Source organism: Neopelma chrysocephalum, unplaced genomic scaffold, assembly GCF_003984885.1.
Source record: "Neopelma chrysocephalum unplaced genomic scaffold, ASM398488v2 Primary Assembly neopelma1_94, whole genome shotgun sequence".
In the NCBI taxonomy this organism is placed as follows: Eukaryota; Metazoa; Chordata; class Aves; order Passeriformes; family Pipridae; genus Neopelma; species Neopelma chrysocephalum.
In genome coordinates, this window is record NW_020897756.1 from 711,163 (window position 1) to 731,541 (window position 20,379).

The 20,379-nt window shown below is 52.5% G+C and overlaps 2 protein-coding genes across 2 annotated transcripts in view; both read left to right on the forward strand.

The window, feature by feature from the left end:
• The first annotated feature begins 14,260 nt into the window (after window positions 1-14,260).
• Window positions 14,261-18,002, forward strand: R3HDML (R3H domain containing like). The gene is made up of 5 exons (XM_027693966.1): window positions 14,261-14,521; window positions 15,817-15,935; window positions 16,463-16,595; window positions 17,650-17,765; window positions 17,870-18,002. Exons 1-5 carry the CDS (start codon window positions 14,261-14,263, stop codon window positions 18,000-18,002), a joined length of 762 nt encoding a protein of 253 aa, XP_027549767.1.
• A 1,936-nt stretch (window positions 18,003-19,938) lies between these two features.
• HNF4A (hepatocyte nuclear factor 4 alpha) overlaps window positions 19,939-20,379 on the forward strand; it is a 34,657-nt gene continuing 34,216 nt past the window's right edge. The window contains exon 1 of the mRNA XM_027693893.1: window positions 19,939-20,133. Coding sequence (XP_027549694.1) covers window positions 20,085-20,133 — 49 coding nt within the window. The 5' untranslated portion in view covers window positions 19,939-20,084. The remainder of the gene's footprint in view (window positions 20,134-20,379) is intronic.

The window sequence follows — 20,379 nt, forward strand, 5'->3', positions numbered from 1 at the left end:
CGCGGGAGAAGTGTCCCCGCTCCCGCGCCGCGGGAACGAAGCCGCGCTCAGGAACGCGTGTTTTCCTTCGCTCGCCTGTTAAAAGAGAGAACGCACACGCGCTTCTGCGTCCGCTTCCAGACGGCGCGGTGTTGCCGGAGCAGAGCATCAAGACGAGATGCTCCAAAGAATACATACATATATTTATATTTATATTTATATTTATATTTATATTTATATTTATATTTATATTTATATTTATATTTATATTTACAGTTATTTATATTTACAGTTATTTCTATGTTTATATTTATCTTTATATTATATTTATATTTTTAATATTTTTATATATTTATAAATTTATAGATATTTATATTTATACTTATATTTCTAGTTATTTTTAGTTTTATATTTATCTTTATATTTATAAATTTATATATTTTAATATTTTTATATATATTTATATATTTTTTTTATACATGTAGACTTATATATTCAGTTCAGAGTAACTGAACTCCCGTTCAGGTGCCAAAGTCTAAGCATCTATTTATTTACAAAATGGCAAAAGCTCGCCAAGGGCTCGTTTCTAACGGGATTGCAATATTTTAATAATGAATGTCTTAAAAACAACTAAAATACAAAGTTTAGCCACCGGCTTGAAAAGCAGATTCTGCTCCTGAGCGAAGTGGCATTAAACATCCAAGAAGTTTTGAACAGGATCCCGGAGTTACCATGGAGTGTTAGCAACTGAAAGAACTGCAGGCCATTCCCATGGCTCCTGTCGCTGGTTGTCCAAGGGAAGAGATTAGTGTGTGCCCCCCAACTTCCCCTCAGGAGGAAGTTGTGGACTGAGATAAGGAACTACAGAATCATTTAGGTTGGAAAAGAACTTTAAGATTGTCAGATCTAACTGTTAACCCAGCACTGCCAAGCCCTCCACTAAACCATGACCCCAAGCACCACATCCACATGGCTTTCAAACCCTTCCAGGAACTGTGATCCCACCACTGCCCTGGGCAGCCTATTGCAATGCTTTATAGCCCCTTCTGTGAAGAAAGTTTCCCTAATTTCCAGTCTAAACCTGTCCTGGTGCAATTTGAAGTTGTTTTCTCTTGCCCTATAAAAGAGCATCCATTACTTCTAAGCAGGGTACCAGCACCTCTGAAAGAGAGGGTCTAACCATGATACTTAAGAGGAAATCTGAGAATTTTCTTGCTCAGTAGAATTGTTTTAATTTCTCCTGGGACTTAAGAGAGAGGGAGAAAGTATTTCTGGAGCTGTTAAGGCTCCCACGCCTTTTCACTGTCCATGTTTGTGGCTGAAAGTGGTGTCCAAGCACTGGCCGTCACTGTGGTATTTGAGACCTATTTCATCTATTGAACAGCTGCCGCTGTCATTTCAGCTTAGTTTTTAAAATACAAAAAAAGCATCAGCAAGCAGAGAAATGGCTCAATGAACAAAGAGACTTTATTCATCCCAATGGCCTTAGTAAGAAAAATGTGAGAGCGGGGGGAAAAAAAGCAGGCCCTATCTGAGACGGGATGGGAAAGTATTTCTTGCCAGAGCACATTTCAAAGCTGTTTCGCCGTCACCGTCAGCGAATCCATGACAACATCTGGGCTGAGAGGGCAGAACCACACATCAAAGCAGCCCCAGCAGATACGGGGTGTTTCAACTAAGGAGGTTATCCAGGGTAAATGGCATTTGGCAATTTATTAGATGTTGTTTTTAATAAGGCTGCCACGGCCACGTCCAGCGCTCCCAGCCCCGGCATCGCACCCCGAATTAGAAACGACAGGCAGCTGCGTCCACTCAGACGAGCGAGGATGAGAGGGGCTGGGAGCAGGTTTCACAGAGTCCCTCATTGTCTGCCTAAATCCCCTCTGCCTTTGAAACCTTGCCTCTCCTGTGCTTCCCAGGTTTGGGCCCGTGATCCCCAGACTGTTTGCAGTGCCGGCGCTGGAGGTAAGAGCTGCTCGGCTGGCTGCTAATGAAGCGTGCTGTGGTGTCTGCCACACGCGGGGGGATTTCGTAAGCTTGGCACCTGCTCCAGATGAATGGGAGTTGATGGCACGGGCTGGAAATGCGTCTGTCCCCAGCCCAGCTTGAAATGTCTGAGGATTATCTATGTAAATCACTGATTCTCACGAGTGCAGCGAGCAAAGCCCAGCTGGGTCCAGGTGTTCTGCAGATTTAGAGTAAATCTCTACATTCAGGCTGTGTATTTGCTGCCATGAGCACCAGCCAAGGCCGACAGTCCTTCTGAGGAACCAACTGACATTCCTCTGTAAAGAACCAGAGAAGCAGAATTTAGGCCTTCTAAAACTGCAGAAAAAGGTTTTAATCATAAGCAGGGAATCAGGTTTGCTTTAAAGGGATTGCAGAAGGTTCCTAAAGACCTCTCACAGACACTTGGTCAAGCTGTGACAGATATAAACCATGCTAAACCAAATTATTTTGTCAGGTATGGCAGATGTGGCTGCCCTTCCCTTTCACTGTGTCTTTTTCTTTAACCTCACCAAACCACAGCCTGATTCAAGCTGAAATCTTTCAGATTAATTGATTTTAAAAATTGTTTTCAGGTTTGGGGTTTTTTTCCTTATTTATTTTGAACCAAGACCTCCAACAAATCACTTCTCTTTGAGAAATCCTCTAAAATCTGCAGGGATAGATTCATTGGAGGCTGAGATTTCTGGGTCCACTGCTCTGTGTTGCGACCAACAAAGGATGCATGGAGAGAAAAGCTGCACAAATTTTGTTACAAAACACACACAATGGTTCTTCTATCCCTGTACTGGCCATTCACTTAAGAGTTGGACTCGATGATCCTTGTGGGTCCTTTCCAACTCAGAATATTCTGTGATTCTCTAATTCCAGTTTGGGCTAAGGTGGGTTCTCACAGCCCAATCAACACCAGAGGGAAGGTGTGCTCCAGGGGCAGCAGAAGGAGATGGTGGGTGCCCATCCAGGCATCCAGCCCATCAGGACTGGCAGAGCCACCAGCCTGTGTCCACACACTCAGTGAGAATGACCTACCCCTCTACTAACAGCCCATTTGGATCTGGGAGACCTGCTTTTTTCCCAGCTTGTCCTCTTGCCTCACAGCAATTCCTGCAGCCCTCTGGCACCTGCTCACCCATCCCTGCCTGCCCAGGGGCCCTCACAGCCCCCAGCCCTTCCCCTGGGGAGCCAGGTGCTCATGGCAGCCGTGAGCTCATTCCTGCCGAGCCCCCCCTGCTCTCTGTTTTCCTTGGAGGATTCTGCTCACATCTCCATGATTGATCGTGTTTGAGTTTGATCCTGGAGCATCCTGGGATGTTTGCATGAGAGGTGCTACATAAGCATAATTTGGGCTGAATTTTCTTTGCCTAATGGGAGCTTAAGCCTGGAGTTGAAGATAGTTTTGGCCCTTTGCTGAGACGCTGTTCATCAAAGTCAGTGGTTTGAGCTCCGCAGCCTTCTCTATTCACTGTCGGCTTAGAAAAAAAGATCAAAAAAATAATATTGTGCTTTGTTCCCTTGTGTCAGTGATGCCTTTGAAATGCAGCCCAGGGTGGAGGCGCAGCAGCCTTTCCCTCACAGGGGCCTGGATCTTCTGATGGGAAGGGATTCTCTTCCTACGAGCCCCAGACTTGTCATCGGTCCAGGTAGAACCAAGGTTGACCTGGGAGTGGATAACGTGTTATTTACAGTGGAGATGCTGAGTCGAGAGACAGAAAAAAGACATTGGTAACTCACCACCTGTGTGGCTGCACAAATTAATGGGAAAGGTCTTTCCCTGTGCTGAAACCCCAAGAATTTTAGAAAAAGGTGTGAAAATTAACCCCAGACAATTTGTACAGACTGAACCATTGCTGGGCCCAGGCTGAAAACCTCTGCAGGTTACACATTTCCCCTCTGACTCTCCTAAAGTGAATAGGAAGGGTATGATCTGAGCTGCAGGGAATTTGCAGCTTGTTTGGTGGTTACATCCAAAGATCAAAATATTTTGGCATATGGGGCAAAATGTAAGAAAGAGCCAATTCAGTTTTCAGTGGCTCATACTTTATTAATGCTACAAATTAATACCTACTGCTACAAAATATTTACATTTCTTGCTTGGCACAGCCAGATCACAGCAGAGCAGACTAATGATGGGGTTTGATTCACAGGAGAGAATGGTCTTGTGATGAGCATGGACTCCAGGGAGCTGGGTTTCATTTGTGACTGACAAACTCCTTCTCCAGCCATAGGCAAGTCCCTTAATCTCTGTGTCCCCAAACCCTGAAAAGAATACAGGACAGGTTCTGTTCTTCTCCTTCCTAAAGTTCTTTCAGAGAAAATGGCTGCAATAAGGGTCTGAAGAGCTTCAAAATAAGCAGAGTTCACAAAGATGTAAAATAGCTACTCTGCCTACAATACAGATTAAGGAGCCCATTAGCAGATGAAGTGGGGATGAGATAACACATGAAAAAAATATATAATTCATGTGATTAAGTGTACATGTGCTTGGGCATAAAATGGCCTTAATTAGTCATGTTTATCTCGAAGTGCCTGACTTCCTTGAGCAGCTGTGGTGGCTGGACTTGCAGCTCCTTGCTGAAATATTCCCTTTTTTTTGCACAGTGTATAATTCACACCTTCCACGTTTTCCAAAGAAACTCCTCACCCCCCCACCTGCACATTTGAATTAATTTGATTCTCGATGTCTTTCAGGAGTAGCTGCTGAGCAGGTTTTTCCCTGCAGGCTGAGCAGGCAGTGCTCTCCCAGCAGCAGTTACTGGGAGTTAACTCCTGCCCAGACCAATTAACCTTTCTATTGGACACCCATAAAAAGCATTATTTGTTGTTTATTCCCTTTCTATAAGGATTATCAATCCTACATAAATGAACACCTAAAACTCGACAGCAATTTCCACAAAATCCTTTGCTGGGTGGCCCTTGAGCTACTGTACCAAAACATTGCCCTTTTTATTAGATGAAGAAACTGCCACTTATTGCAACTGATCAAATATGGGACAGAAATGGTCTGGGCTTATTAATTCAAATTCAGAAATATGAACTTTGCAGACCTTAGTGGTGCATTTTTAGCTCATATATTTGCGGGAAAGAATCAGTCATATACTCAGGTGTAAAATTTGGAAGGGACTTTGTGTTGATTAACTGCAGGACCACAGTTCACAGTCCTGGTTTCTTGACTGGATACCTGGTACAGCCAGCCACAAAACATGAGCTGTGGCTATTTCAATCCAATATATAATTACAAATATTTAAGTGTAAAAGTAAAATATATACACACATAATATTTAATCTGTGCTTTACTGGCTTGGATAACGATAAAAGTGTTGGCTGGAAGTGTGATTTGGATCTGTCCTGACCATAATGACCACTGAAACGCTCTGCAGATAAAAAATAATAACTACAAAAAAGTTCAAATGGTGTGCTGAAGAGCCAGTGCACTTAAGATTGTCATAGGCTTGATTTAGATATGCAATATAATTTTGTTTTTAACTATTTGTTCAGTTTTTTACCCGTGTATTCCCTGTGTTCAGTAAGCTCAACACCTCTGCTCACCTTGCCCTGCTCTTTCACCACATCTCAACCTTCAGCAGAAGAAAAAAGATGCCCCAGGCCATGGAGTTTACTGTTGTGGTCATCAACCATGGGTGTCATCTGAAAGCCAACACAGGCAGACAGACAGAGTGAGGTGAGAGGATGTGTCAGTGTGAAGGGTGCTGAGCAATGCCCAGCTCAGCCACCCCCAGGCTGGGGTGGGAAGGAATGAATTTGCCTCAAGAAGAAGCCCAGATCTGCTGTGGAAGCACATCCCAGTCTGAGCATCTCCCAAAATACATCTTACCAAATGCAAGGGAGGTATGAAGGTGGTCAACAGTGCACAGAGATCATCCCCTGCCACCAACAGCCCAAGGAGGAGGAGGAGGAGGTAGGTGATGAAGGTTGTGCTCCTGCTGCCTAGACTCCATCTGTTCTGAGAATACACAACATTTTTTTTCCTCCCCTAGCTTTAAATCTGGTGAAAAATAAAATTAAAGCCAAGTCCTAGTGCTTTAACTAAATCAGAGCATTTACCAACTTCACGTAAAGAAACAGGATTCTTTTCACAAGTGTTTATTTGCACAGTTCAAACAAGCTATTTTTTAAAAATATGACCCCACCACAGATGTGCAACTCAGCCCAATCTCTGTTGACATCATTCAGAGGTTAGGAAAAAAAATACATGAGAAGCATGCTCTGCCTCTTTGCTGGAAGAAGACTTTTCTTTGGGCTGATTATTTAACGTAGGCCCCAAACAATTGGCAAAGCAGATCTTACCCTGGTGTGGGGAGATGAGCAGGGCCCTGTGAGATGATGGAAAATACCAGCACTGCACCAGGTGCCCAAGGAGGGGGATGGGGGATGCAGTTCCCCTCCTTGTAGAGCAGAGTTTTGCACGCTGGAGAGAGCTCGCTCCTCCCAAGACGTCAGAGCTGCTGGGGCTTTGAACTCCACTTCAAAGCTGGGGCTGGAGGGAGGTTTCTGTAAACCCAGAGGAACAGGTAAATATTTGTCAGAGTCAATTAACCCTCCTCATCACCTCAACGGTCATCTGTGCGAGACAGCTGGAGGGGTTTCAGCAGGCACAGAGGGGAGCCTTGTTGATTTACTGAACCACTTCGGGAGGTGGGCAGACACAGCACATTGCGGCCAGGAGACCTGGAGGTTTTCCCCTTAGCACGGTCCATGAACTCCTGGAGACACCTCACCCTTTCCACCACTGGAGGTCTTTTTCTTGTCTGGGAAGAAGACCAGTCCCGCTCCCAGCACTGCTGCTGTAGCTTTAGAACCACTTCACTCATCCCAGTTACTCCAGATGGGCACCAGCTGCTCACAGAGCCCCAGAGCACACTGGATCTCCCTCCTGCTGTTGCAGGTTTAATGGTGAACACTGTGAGTCAACTATTCCATGAATTCATCAAATTCTAGTTTCTGACATCCCCCCCAAACCACTTACAGGGGTTTGGGGTGTTGGTTTGGAAAGAGGGCTTTGCTGGACCACTCCATGTGTCATGTCTGTACTGCAGAAGCCAGTGGAGGGGGAAATGTGGACACCCATCAGCCAGCCCCAGACTCCAAACCACCCACCAGCGCTCCCAGGCTTCCCCCTGCTTATCAGCACAGCATGAAAATGCAGCTTAAATAAGAAAAGGGAAGGGAAAAAGTAGAAACATCTGAGCACCAGATGACAAGGATGAGCCTCGGCTCATTCCTCACCCCCCTGCCCAAACCTGACCCAGAACCCTTCCTGCTTGGACATGGGCCCTGGGGCAATGCCACCCTCCCTTCCTCTCAGCCAGGAACCTGCATCTGGATGCTGAAAACACAAAAGATAAGTGCAGGGGCTGTAACGGGGTCCAGCTGGGAACGTGCACAGCCCTTGAGGGTGTCTTTGAAGGACATGAGCTGGGTGTGCCCCTCTTCCAGTGCCTGGGGCATGGTGCTCTATTGATGGAGGGGCATAAACATAAGGCATACAGGCCAATGTGGTCAGCCATATGTTCAATTTATTATTTAATTAAGTCAACTTTTATACAGTTTAGTTTGTTTTGGGCACATGCTTACAAGGTGATTGGATAGCTCAGTCTGTACATGCGTCTCATGTCTCCAGTTCATTGGACCTGATGTTCTGTCCACGCGATCTGAAGTCATACTTGGAATGTAGAGGCCTTCATAATTAGGGACTTCCTGAAATCTGCAAGTGCACTCCTATCTATACTTTCTCAAGGCTTTCTTGCTGTAAACATACTATGTTCTCAAACCTTATAATTAGACACACAGCTAACAAGTATAAACATTGCATATTTTCACACAGTCTATAAGCATAAACACTACAGCTTACAGCTTCTAGTCATGTCAAGCAAGGCCTACAGAAATGCAATGGAAATTGTTCACAATTTGAATCCTGCAACAGTGCTCCCACATGGCTCTCACCTCCCCTGATTTCAGGGCAGGGAAAGCCGGGCACAGGGGCCCGACCCGGGCACAGAGCCCCGGCAGGCTCAGCTCCGCAGCAGCACTCGGGCAGCAGACGGGATGGAGGAGCAGCAGCACACGGGCAGCAGGCGGGACGCCGCGGTGACACCGCGCTCCGCGGCTGCCGGGGAAGCGGAGCGGGGCGAGGGCCGTGCCAAAGGCAACAGCTGTCTCGGTGAGCTCAGTGTTTGCTGTCCGAGATGCTGGCCGCGGGGCAGATGGGCTCTGTCCTTTCCTTCACCGAGCACCTCCGCCAGCCTGCCAGGTGCCTCTGCGGGGGCTGGCACCAGCACATCGGCTGGGATTGTGCCACGCAGGACAGCTCAATGTCAGGAGCAGCAGTAGGGAGGATGAGGCAGCAGGAACCTTATCAGCCCTGGTCCTCATCGGCCACTGCAAGGACAGGTCCCTGCTGAACATGCCCCAGGCAGATCCTGAAGAGAGGAAACACCTTAAGGAGACCTTATCCCAACATCCCAAGGCATGATAAACCACTGCAAACATCCCCCTCTTCCTTCAGAGCCAGGGAGGAAAAGCAGCAACTCTTTTAGCCCCACCCTTATTTAATCTGAGCCAAACAAAAAAAACAAACACCGGCAGTGTTTTTCTGCAGCAGAAACGTTTTGCAGCTGGAGAGAGTGAACTGTGCACTGGTGGGATGGTCAGAGGGTGTTTGCTGGTGCCCCAGTGGAGGCTGGGCACGTGAGCAGTGGGGCCACCCTGAGAAGAGCAGCAACGGGAACAAGACCTCCCTGTGCAGCCACGAGAAACCTGCACGTGAACTGGTGCCAGGTGCTCAGTTTCTATCTTAATTTTGGTCTTGGAAAAAAAGGGAATGGAGTGAATACACAGGGGCTGCAGTCAAGCTGGGGCACACCCCCGGCCAAGCAAGCAAATTACACGGTGAGGCTGCCAGGGTGTCCTGACTTCACTTCCCTGGGTCTGGGCTTTCGGGGCTGTGATCCACTAGCCCCCATCCAGCAGCTGATCCAGCCCTTTGCTGGAGCCACAGCATTCCCAACCACTCCACAGGTGCCCGATGATGAGGGAAGAAATGATCTCACCTCACACCAGATGATGCCCTTTTGTGCAGACCAGTGGGATGAGGAGCTCCAACCAGAACCTCTGGGTGGGACCGATGGGTTTCCCAGCACTGAGCCTGGGGAGCCGGCAGCAAGCACAGCAACCCCCCCCCCATATTTCCAGGGCTGCTGTTTGTGTCCCCATGTGCAGGCACAGCTGGATGTGGGCTGCACTCGAATGGGCAGGCTGTGGGTCTGCAGTGGGGAAATGAGGGGAGTGGTGAGGGGCCGACACCCAGCTATTGACCAAGGAGTTCATGTAGGACCATGTTAACCTTGATGGACACCTCAGTTAATACCCCAAAACTAGTGTTCTTTACTTCATGACACTAAAGCATTAGTCTTCCAGTGTTTTCAGCCGGGGTTGCTGCTGGTACTAAAGGCTCCCAGCATCAGGCTCCTGTCAGGACCTGGGCAGTTGCACCAGCAAAAGGAGCAAATCACAGCTCTCAGGGCTGGGTCAGTGCCCAGGTGGCCTTTGGAGAGGGGTCAGTAGCCAGGCTGAGGGCAGGGCTGCTCTGTGCTGCCCTGCTGAGCCAGCCTGGGTGGTCACACCCACATGTGCAGGATCCTGCCCACGCTCTCGACTGCTGGCTCCCCGCAGCATGGCTATATATAAAATGGGAAAGGGTTTTTTTTCCACCTCTATTTTTAGTTTTTCTCATGTCCTAGCAAATACACAAGCAGAAAGAGTGGGTTATGAGAGGACATCAGCTCTGAAGCAGAGCCAGGTGCTGGGCACTATATGAAAGGCTCCAGGAGAACCCAACCGCCTGTCCCTGTTGATGGTCACATCTTCAGTGTGAGATTGGACTTTTCCAGTACCTCTCCCTCAAGGCTCATCTTGGTTCCACAAAGGCATTCAGCATTTACAAGGATCTGGTCCTAATTAGCAAGAAGGATGACTCTGAACTCCTCAGGCTTCAGGACTGATCTCACCTGTGTTACAGCTCAACAATGTGTTTCATTCCCAGGAGATCCCAAATTAATGTACAGGAGCTCAGCCTGGGTTTTCTCACATCAGAAGAAAGAGAGATCAAATTTTATGACCTCTAAGTCAGAAGGAAGCTCTCCTTTCATGATGCATTAGGAGAAATCAAGCTCTAGATGTGTCAGACTTCTACAGTGCTCCAGAAATGCAAAAAACCATCAAAAGCCTCACTCTCCTTCCCTACCAGGATGGGCAGCAGGGTAGCTGGAGCTCTTGGTGGTGTTTTGAGGTGGGACTGGGGGGAATTAACAACTTTTAGTGAAAATGGAAAATGAGCCTTTCTGTCTGTTCACAGGAGGGAAATATTTTACTGCAGCAACAGAGTTTGTGCGTTACCTGAGAAAAGTTTTGTTCAGACAGAATTTTGGTTTTGTTTCACTTTACCTCAAGTAAAGAGAAAAGTAAAGATTCCCTGCTATGGAAATCCACGTCAACCTCCTTGAGGCATCAGGATGCTCAGAGACCAGAGAGGATTCTGACCCTCAGCAAAGGGCAAAGCCCTGCTCAGTCCTGTGTGGGCTCATGTCATTGTCTGCCACCTTGATACGTGATGGGGGATGCCCAAAGCCAACAGATGGGAGAAACAAACATGACAGAGAAATCCTTCCAGTCCCATTATGGCTTATTCTGGAGCGAGCTGCTGTGTCTGTTGGTCATAAAAGCATCGGTGGGCGTCTCTGCCAGGAGAGTGCTTGAACCCAGTGATTTATCTCTTTTGTTCCCCCCTTCCAATGCTCATTAAAATAGGAATTTGCCGGTGCTGCTGCTGCATCCAGCTGAATGCCTGTGCTTCTTGGCTCCCAGCGAGGTCCTCGCTGTAGATACCGTGTGCTTTGGCAGCTGGGCCAGTCTGGGCTGCAGGATATTACGCCTGGCGGGGACACAAACCCCTTCCAGTTCCTGGAATTTGGATTGTCTCGCAGAGTGCTGATTAAGCAGTGCTTTCAATCTGCACCCAAGACAAAACCCTCGCCTTGCCTCTGCACAGAGGCTCAGCTGCTGCGTGGCACTGGGACCTGCAGAGGGTTCGTTCTCTCCGAGCTCCAGGGACACAAAAAACTCCCCCAAAAATCCCAGATGAAAAGCTTTGCAGTTCCCAGGGCTGGATGAGTATTTGCTGCTCAGGGCTCTGTCTTTTGTGAAATAATAAATCACCAAAAAACCACTCCCTCCACAACACAGCCCCAGTGCCCTCCCCACCTTGGCATGCACTTGGTGGCAGCTGCACCTCCCAGTTAAGACATTCACTGCTGCATGTCCCCATCTGCCTTTTTAATCTGCTGGGAATGAAACTGCCTTTACCAGCCTCACTAATGAGAGATTTGATAGCTGGGGCTGAGCAGAGGGAGGCAGCCTCAATGTGGGCCACCCTGTGCAGCACGAAGGGCTGTCCTGGCCCCTGGAGCTGGCACTCCTGCCTGCAGTCAGGAACATGAAATAGGGGTGTCAGCAGGACTGGCAAACTGGACATGGCACTCTGCCCAGCACCTGCAGAGGTGTCTGGCCTGGTGCTGGAAGGTGAAGCTGAGCTGATTAGACCCCTATAACAGGCAGCCTGGATAGTCAGAGGGCTCTGAGAGCCACCTTGACACCCTGACATGCCCAATGCCAGCATCCACAGCACAGCACAGCCCCCCACAGCATGTCCAGCCCAGCTGGGTCACGGGGTGCTGCTGCTCTCTGCGCTGAGGGATCTCCTCCTGCAGTGCTGCAGTGGGGCCAGAGATGCCTCAGCAGGGCTTTGTCCCCTTGCTGGCACAACTATCATCTCACCAGCTGGGTGGGGAGTGGATGGAAATATCCCCCCAGCACATGTCTCAGTGTGGGCCCCAGGGCCTGCAGCATTTTGAGTTGCTTTATGTGAGAGAGGATGCCAGGAAAAATATACAGAGGGGGCTCTTTCAGCAGAGGCTCCCAGCAGGGTGAGGCTGTATTGATACAGCACATCAGCTCAGCACCTGGGCTTTATTCCTGCTCCATGCTCAGGTCTGCTCCTCCCTGACCTCCTAATCAGCTTCTGTTGCACAGCAGGTCTCTGGGGTGGCTGGGTGCAGCTGGATGGACTCTGGGATGGGTTGTCAGTCACTGCATAGGCAGGAGTTGTGCGTCTGGGATCCTCAATTCTTGTTCGAGTCAAACCTGTGAGGATGACAAGCAGTGATGGGCTGCTGCTGTGGGACTGCTCTCCCCTCCCTGCACTGTCCCAGCAGTGTCACCCTCCTTGTCACCCTGCTTGAGCACCAGCTTTTCTCTGGGCATGCTCTGGTCTCAGCTCCATGCCTCCATCTCCATGCCTCCCGCCAGCTCAGGAGAGGGACTTCAGCCTTGGTGCTCCCCTTCATTCAACTGAAGAGCCAAATCCTGGCTCTAAACTGGCCTGTGCCCTGGTGAAACCAGGCCTAGTGAAGTGCAGGGTGAGCACCTTGCTGACCTGAGGCACTGTGGCCCAGGGGGATGATGGCAGCAAGCCCTGCTGCAGCTCACACATGGCCGCCCGTGCTGGCTCTGAGCACAGTGGGAGGAAGATGTGATGGGCATTGCAAGCAGCCCCTGCAGCCAAACAGGCATCTCTGTGACCTGCATTAACTCAGTTGGCCCCTGGCATTGTGACTGTGTGGGATGTTGTAGGGAAACACACTTGATGCCGGAGCACAGTCCATGGCTTTCAGACTGCTGTCCCCCCCTCCCTGGGGACAGACACCCGGACACAGTGCAGGGAGCACAGCCCACTGAGGCTCTTTTCCCCTGAGAGGCCCCTGGCTGGGCACTGCCAGCCCAGGTCAGTGGTGGGGCCATGGGGAGATCCCCCGTGGGCTATGACATGCCCTAGTCCTTGGGGAAGAAGCAGGTGGCAGCTCCCAAGCCAGCAAGTGGCTTCATCTCTTAACAGAGATCTGCTGGCCCAGGGACACATATGGTCACCAAGTCCTCTCCCAGCCATCCCCAGAAAGAGACATCTCTGCCATCTGCTCAGCCAGTACCAAACTGGGGTGACCCCGGGGCTCCCGGTGAATGCCAGCCCCGCCACTGCCCTGCCGGGGCAAAACCCCGCCCGCATCCCTCGCCGACCTGGAGCCGCTTCCCTACCCACGGCTGCCAGCAAGACCCCAGCCTGGGGGGATGAACAGGGCAGACATGACCCTGGAAATCTCTCCCTTGTAAGCGGATTGAACAAAACCCCAGCCAAGAGCGAGGAGCAGCCCCCGTGCCCGCTGGAGCGGCGAGCCGGGCTCTGCCCGCTCCCCCCGGCCCCGTGCGGGGCTCCGTGTGCGCCGAGCCATCCACCAGCCTATAAATCTCCTGGCACGGCTCTTTCCAAACTTCAGGACGTTCCCCGGGGGAAGAGTTAAGATGCAGCCTGTGCGTCAGCGGCCGCAGCGGGCTGCCCGCCGGGGCTGAGCCGAACCTCCCGCATCTGCCCCGGCAGGTTGTTCGTGCGGGTCAATCCCAGCGCTCCGCTGCTCCTGGCTCAGTCCTCACGGTACGTAGTCGGGGGAACATCCTCCCCGCTGCTCCAGGAAAGGCTGGCAGGGATGCTCGGAGGTGCATCGGCTGACGGATGAGGGCATATTCCAGCGTTTTCCTCTTTTTTTTTTTTTCCTAATTTTTCTGCTTTTGCCGTGGTTATTTTTCTTTTCCCGAGATAAAAGAGTCGTTAGGATTTCTCGACGACGGTTTTAAATCTTGCCGTGCGTTTCTTTTATCTGTGTGAGATTTCTGTTTGTGCCGGGGATTTATTCAACACACCAAATTCCTGGGAAGTTACAGGGCAGGCGGTTGCAGCGAATCTCTCAGCATGCTCCTAATTAGCCCCTGCCCCGCAGGTACGTGCCATAAGTGAAAAAACGGGGGAGATTTTTTACTGATTTTACTTTTTTTTTTTTTTAAAGAAACAACAAGAAAACCAATCCCCCAGACATATCCCTGACAGTCACGGGGAAACTGCTGTGATAAATAAGGTTATTAAAGAGATTAATTTAAAACACTTATTTTGAAAAGTCCAAAAAAAAAAAAGGAAAAGAAGCAAATTAATTTCCGTCTTATTTTGGGAAGTGGTGTTTGCAATCCTGAGCGGTGCCTGTGTCGTTTTCTCTCCTAGATCCACCCGCCTGCAGCAGGGACCAGCGATCCCCCTCGTCCTTGCTGAACTCCGTGCGGGAGCAGAAAGGCGCTGACGGGTCCCGGCGGGCGGGCTGGCATGGCCGTGCTGCACTGGCACCTGTACCTCAGCGCCCTGGGCTGCTGGGTGACACAGCTCTCCAGCTCCTTCCTGCTGCCCAATGCCACTGAGCTGCTGTCCCCGCCCGGGGGCACGGCCGCGGGGCTGCTGTGGGGCGCGGGGGTCCCCCGGAGCCGTCGGAAGCGATACCTCTCCCCCCACGACATGAGCGTGATTTTGGATTACCACAACCAAGTGCGGGCTCAGGTGTCCCCCCCTGCTGCCAACATGGAGTTCATGGTGAGTCAGGCTCCAGACGGGCAGTTTGGGGTCGAGGGGCTCGCTTTTGGGAGCCCAAACTAGTAGGGATGGGGCATCCACCCCACGGGGATGTTGGGATGCTGAACACCTGTCCCGGGGGATGTTTCATGTCCCCATGCAGCCTCTGTGCAGGAGGAGTGGAGTTCCAGCAGGGAGATGTTTCCACATGAGGGCAGATTTAGGAGCTGTGGTCCTGTGTCTGGGACACCTGGGAGCTTGCTGGCTGTGGGATGGCAGGATCCCTCCAACTGAGCTGCAGAGGTAGCACGAGGGGAAGGGAGGAGGGTACAAGCATGAGAAGCTCTGGGTCCAACCCAAAGACCAGGTGGGAGCCTCTCCCCTAACTGCAGCTGGGAGGGATGACCACATTCCAAGCTCCAGGATCCTTTGGGAGTGTGCCCAGTGATGCCAGCCCCTGGGAGAAGAAATGTGCAGCAGTGGGTCAGAGAGGGGCTGTGCACCCTCACAGGGTCAGGCCCCTCCAGACAAGGGTCACCCTGGGCAGAGCTTTTCCCAAGTTGTCTCCACCCTGGTTGAAGCTCCTAACCCAGCCCTCAAGGGAGGAGAAATGGGGAGCCACCACGAGGAGGGATTTCCAGCCTGCACAAGGTGGGACTCTCAAGGCAAGAGGTGCCATGTGCAGCTCTGCTCCCAGGGAAGGGACTGGAGCTCCGATGGAGCACCTGGGTGGTCCCTGGATGCTGGTTTGGGAGAAGCATGCAGCAGCCTGGTTTGCTGGGTACCAGGTCAGACATGCCCAGGAGCATCCTGTGCTGCTTCTTGTTTGGCCTCAATTCCTGCCTTGCAAAATAACTCACACAGGCATCTCCCTAAAGCAGTTCAGGACGGGTGAGGAAGCTTTAAATAATGCATGAAGGAAGCAGCTGTGCTCACCGGTCACTCTGTGGCCAGGGCTGCACTGAGGGCTGTGAGGACTCCAGGGTTTCACCCCTGGGTGCAGCTCCACCTTCTGCAGGAGCCCATTCCTGGAGGGAATCACTCACACAGGGCTTGCATTGCTTCAGGGCACCCCTGCTCTGCCTGGGCAGTGGGCACACAACATGCCCAGGAGCCCTGGTGGCAGCAGGGGAGGTCCATCACCGGACACGCTGCTGTGCTTCCCCTGGGCATTTCCCAGCCTGGATGCATATGTCATATTTTTGGACACTCATGGGTGCTCAGAAAGCCCCCTGAGCACAAGGGAGCAGGTTTCTCCTCTTCCCTCCTCTGGGAAGCCAAGATTCCTGGCTGCCCTTTTCCTTTCCCCTGGCCAGGTGTGGGATGAGCGGCTGGCCAGGGCAGCAGAGGCGTGGGCTGCGCGTTGCCTGTGGGACCACGGGCCCCCTGAGCTGATGAAATATGTGGGGCAGAACCTCTCCATCCAGTCAGGCAGGTGAGTGCCCTGGGGGCAGAGTGAGCTCCTGGGAACACCCCACACCCCACAGCACCGGAAGAGGAGTAGCAGCAGCCCCATGGTCAAGAAGCAGAGAGGCTCTGAGCTGGGCTTGCACAGGACTGGGATGCAGCTGAGAGGCACACCAAGTCCCTCTGGGGTGGAGAAGGGTCCAGCTCTTGCAGAATGGTAAATACAGGAAAGCAGAGATGCCCCCTGTTCATTTGAGAAGTGGGACATTACTCCTGTCTCTGCCGGGCACAGGGACCAGGGGGATGTGGGTCCTAAATCTCCACCACGTGGCTGAGAGCTCAGGTGGCTCCATGAAGGCCCAGGTCTTCTGGCCTTGGGCACAAGTGGGCTTGGCACAAGGCTGTCATTGCCCCCTTCTCCCCCAGGAATGCTTGGTCCTGACAGGCCCTGCCTCCAAACTGTTTCTCTCTCCTCAATGTGGAGCCTTCCCTTCCTCTCCTTCACCCGCGGCCTCTGATGTGGAGGAAGGACCTCACGTGGAGCATCTTTCGCAGGTACCGCTCGGTCACGGACATGGTGAAATCCTGGCACCAGGAGAAGCAGCACTACTCCTTCCCCCACCCGCGGGAGTGCAGCCCCCGCTGCCCCAGCAAGTGCAGCGGCTCCGTCTGCAGCCACTACACGCAGGTGAGCCCTGCAGCCCCCACAGCCCCTGGGACCCCAGAGGTGGGCCCTGTGCAGCTCACAGCCCCTCTCCCAGCAGTAGCTGGGATCCAGGATCAAATCCTGGCAGCTGCCAGCTTCAGATCCTGGCAGCGTGTCTGCTGGTGGCAATGCCTTCCTGTCCCAGACCCTTGCAGGATTCAGGCCGTTGCAGGGAGGTCCCAGGGGCTCACAACCCACTGAAGAGCAGTTGGGACCTTCTGGCCTGTTGACAAGGAGGCTTCCATTACTTTTTTTAAGGCTTTTTTTTCCCTGCTTTGGCCTTTTTTTCCTTACAACACCACTGGCAACTCAAAGGTGGTGAGTGAAGAGGGAAAAAAAGCCCCTTTGTACTTTTGCCAAGTGTGAACCCTCTCCTCTGTGATGGAGCAGAATTATAGCACCCAGCTGTGTTCACCTCTTCGGGAATGCACTTCCTTCATCCCCTGGCACATCCCCCAACAGCCTGGCCAGCACAAGATGAAAAACTCTCCTGCTCCTGTGCCTGATAGCAAAGCTGTACCAACCCCTAATTACCTCCTCTGCACAGCTCCAGCCTTTACCTGAGCATGTGCATCCCCGTGTGGCTCCTCCATGAGGGTGCTCAGGGATTCTCTGTGTTGCAAAAGGGCAATATACACTTTTTAAAGAAGAAATTCAGCCTGGGGAGGCTTTAGGAGGAGCTTCTGTCTCTGCTCGACCTCCCTGTGTGCAGGGTAAGCTGCTGACCATGATTCAGGGTGAGGTCTGGGAGCTAATTTGGGTAAATTGGAGTGTGAGCTGCTGCTCACTCGTGAGCTTGGCAAGGCAGCCCCTTGCAGGGCAGCGCAGGCTGCAGGCAGGAGAGGGAGAGCAAAAAGTCACCCTCTGGTGACAAAGCACTGCCCGTGATGGGACAGCACCCAGCCAAGGAGATTCAGGCAGGTGGGCTGCGATGCCCTGGTGGGACAGAGCCCTGTGCTGGGGTCTCGGGGTGATGGTCTGCGGGGATGCCTGGGTGGATGGACACCGACAGTGCCTGTTCTCTGTCCTGGAACAGATGGTGTGGGCAACCTCCAGCCGCCTGGGCTGTGCCCTGGGCACCTGTGCCAACGTGCAGGTGTGGGGCAGCACGTGGCGGCACGCCATCCTCCTCGTCTGCAACTACGCCATCAAGTAAGTGCCTGGAGGGAACCCCCTCCCCGTGCCACCCTCCCTCCTCTCACCGGTGACAAGGCGAGGTGCTGGTGCTCAGAGGTGATGCCCTCCTCTCTTTTTAGGGGCAACTGGCTGGGAGAAGCACCGTACAAGGTGGGGCGGCCGTGCTCAGCCTGCCCCCCCAGCTACGGCCGGGGCTGCTCCAACAACATGTGCTTCTCCGGAGTCAAATCCAACCAAGTCAGCTGGTTCTAGGGCTGCAGCCCCAGGAGGAACCCCGGGAATGGGGTCGACCAGAATTATTTATAACACTGACCCCCAGCAGCCCGGCTGTCCAACCTGCTTCATCCCCAGTGCCACGTAGGAAACTGCTTTTCTAACCCTCCTCTCCAGCAGTGCTCACATCACCTGGCTGCTTCCCACTTTGGGGGAACTAGGGACAGTTCAGGTTCCTATTTTCTGAAATAGGGAAGGTTTGGAGGTGCATGGAGAGAGTGGGGCTGGCTGGCGTGGTCCCTGCTCTGCAGACTCGGGGGGCTTTTCCCACTGCCCCCCTCGGTGCTAAGGCAGAGGCTGGTGTAAGCAAATACCAAGATGTTCCCTCATGGTGAGCAGCTGGAGAATTGGGGAACCCCAAGCGTGCCCCTGCTCCACAGCAGCCCTTCCAGCCATGGGTACCCAGCTCTGAGCCCCCAATAAAGCAGCCTGGAGACCCCCATGCTCGTGTCAGTCCTCCCTCACTCACAGGCAGAGCCTCAGGGTAACACTGAGCCAGTGTCTTTGCTCTGGTTTTGGGGGTAAACTGCAAAGTGGTGCAGAAGCCTTGGGTGGGGCCACAGGCTGTGGGCACAGGAGATGCCTGGGTGCTTTGCTCCATCGTGTGGGAGAAGCCAGCACTGCTGGGACACCAGGTGATGGTGATGCTGAAGGGCCACCAACTCCCTGTCCCACCCAGGCCATCCCACGTGATCCTGCTGCCCTACCTCGCCCCATTATCCACATTTCCTCCCTCTCTGGGTCCTCTCAGCAGTCAGAAAACTCAGAGGCCCCCAGATTTCCAGACCTTGGCTCTGAGCATCCAGCTGTGGATTCCTATGCCACAGCCCTCTGTGTCCTGGCAGCACTCTTCCCACTGCAACCTCCCTTGGGATGTGCTTTTCCATCCAGAGGAGCAGATGTCCCTAAGTTTGTCCCCTCAGGGCTGCAGGATTTCAATAATTGAGGTGCTGGGGGGTCCTGGGATTGGCGGGGATCCCTTTGTATCTCCTTCAGCCTGGCCCTGTCCTGAGATGTGCAGGGGATGTGGAAGGCTCCGCACTGCTGGATGATCGCTTTTTCTGCTCCAGCTCTGAATTCCCCATATATTTGGTGTCCTCTCAACCTTCTTGCATGTGGCCCTGCTTGCCTCAGGGCAGCCCCCAGGAGCCTGGACTGCTCCTGTCACGGAGCCACCGGTGGCACAGGGGCTGCCACAGCCTCACGGGGAGTTTGGGAACCCCACCATGAGGTCCGGGGTGCTGCGGTCCCCAAGGGAGCACAGACGTCTACGAGTGGCTGGGGCACCCTGAGAGTCCCCCCAGTACGGGGAGCAGAGGGAGACAGGGAGGAGCTGCACACTCCCTGTGCCTGGCCCAGCGCTCAGGGCACCACCCTGCATCCCACCACAGCATCCCTGCAGCTCCCCATCCCCAAACAACCCCCCCGGTTCAGCACCAGGCAGACAAGTCCCAATTCACGGCCGGGGCATTTTGCCCCTTGTGCCTCAGCCAGGCTCCACTCTGCCCGTGCCAGCCCCCACACTTGTCCCACAGCCCCTGGCCCCCCGTGCCATGTTTGCCCTTTGCCGCAGGTGGGCTCAGACATGGTTTTCCCACCGTGGGTGGGTGATGGCACAGAACTTGGCAGCGCCTGGGACGCTGCGGAGTTGGATCCAGCCGCCCCATCTCCGTGGCCAGGGGTGAACCCCAGCCCAGTGGCTGCCCCGGCCTTGACACTCTCTGGAAACGGGAGCCCCAAAAGAGTCCAGTAAAAGCCATGTTTGAGTTTCTAGCTTGGCAGCAGTTACTATAGCTACAGCAACGGCACCTTGCAGATTGGTTTCCATAAGAGCTTGGTTACTATTTAACATCTCCACCCACATTAGCCCTGATTAAGCGAATCAATAAGATAACAGGAGAGGCAGGTTTCCTCGCCCTGCCTCTCCGCTGCTCCCTCCTGCCTTCACCCAGTTCCTTAGTGAGAGACATTTTTATTTATTTATTTAGATTTCTTTTTTTTTGTTCCTCTACTTCCTCTGGTTTTTCCACCCCAAGTCCCCATAGCAGTAGCCGGCGAGACATGGTCAATGTAAGCACCCAGCTAAGCGCTAAGATGGAGGCTCCATATGGTGAGTACGGCGTTCCCATCGCCCGCGCTGCCGGCCCGGCGTCGCTCGCGGGGAGCGGGGCTGCCAGCGGGCACCAGCCCCCAGCCCCACGTCCCAGCCCCGCCACGCTGCCTGGCCCCCACCGGCTCAGGCGCCTGCAAAGGCTGGAGATGGAGGCAGGAAAAGGGTTCTGATTGATTTTTTTTTATGCAATATAAATACATCTATATACGCGGTTTCTCTCTCCCGCTCTACTTGGCCCAAGGA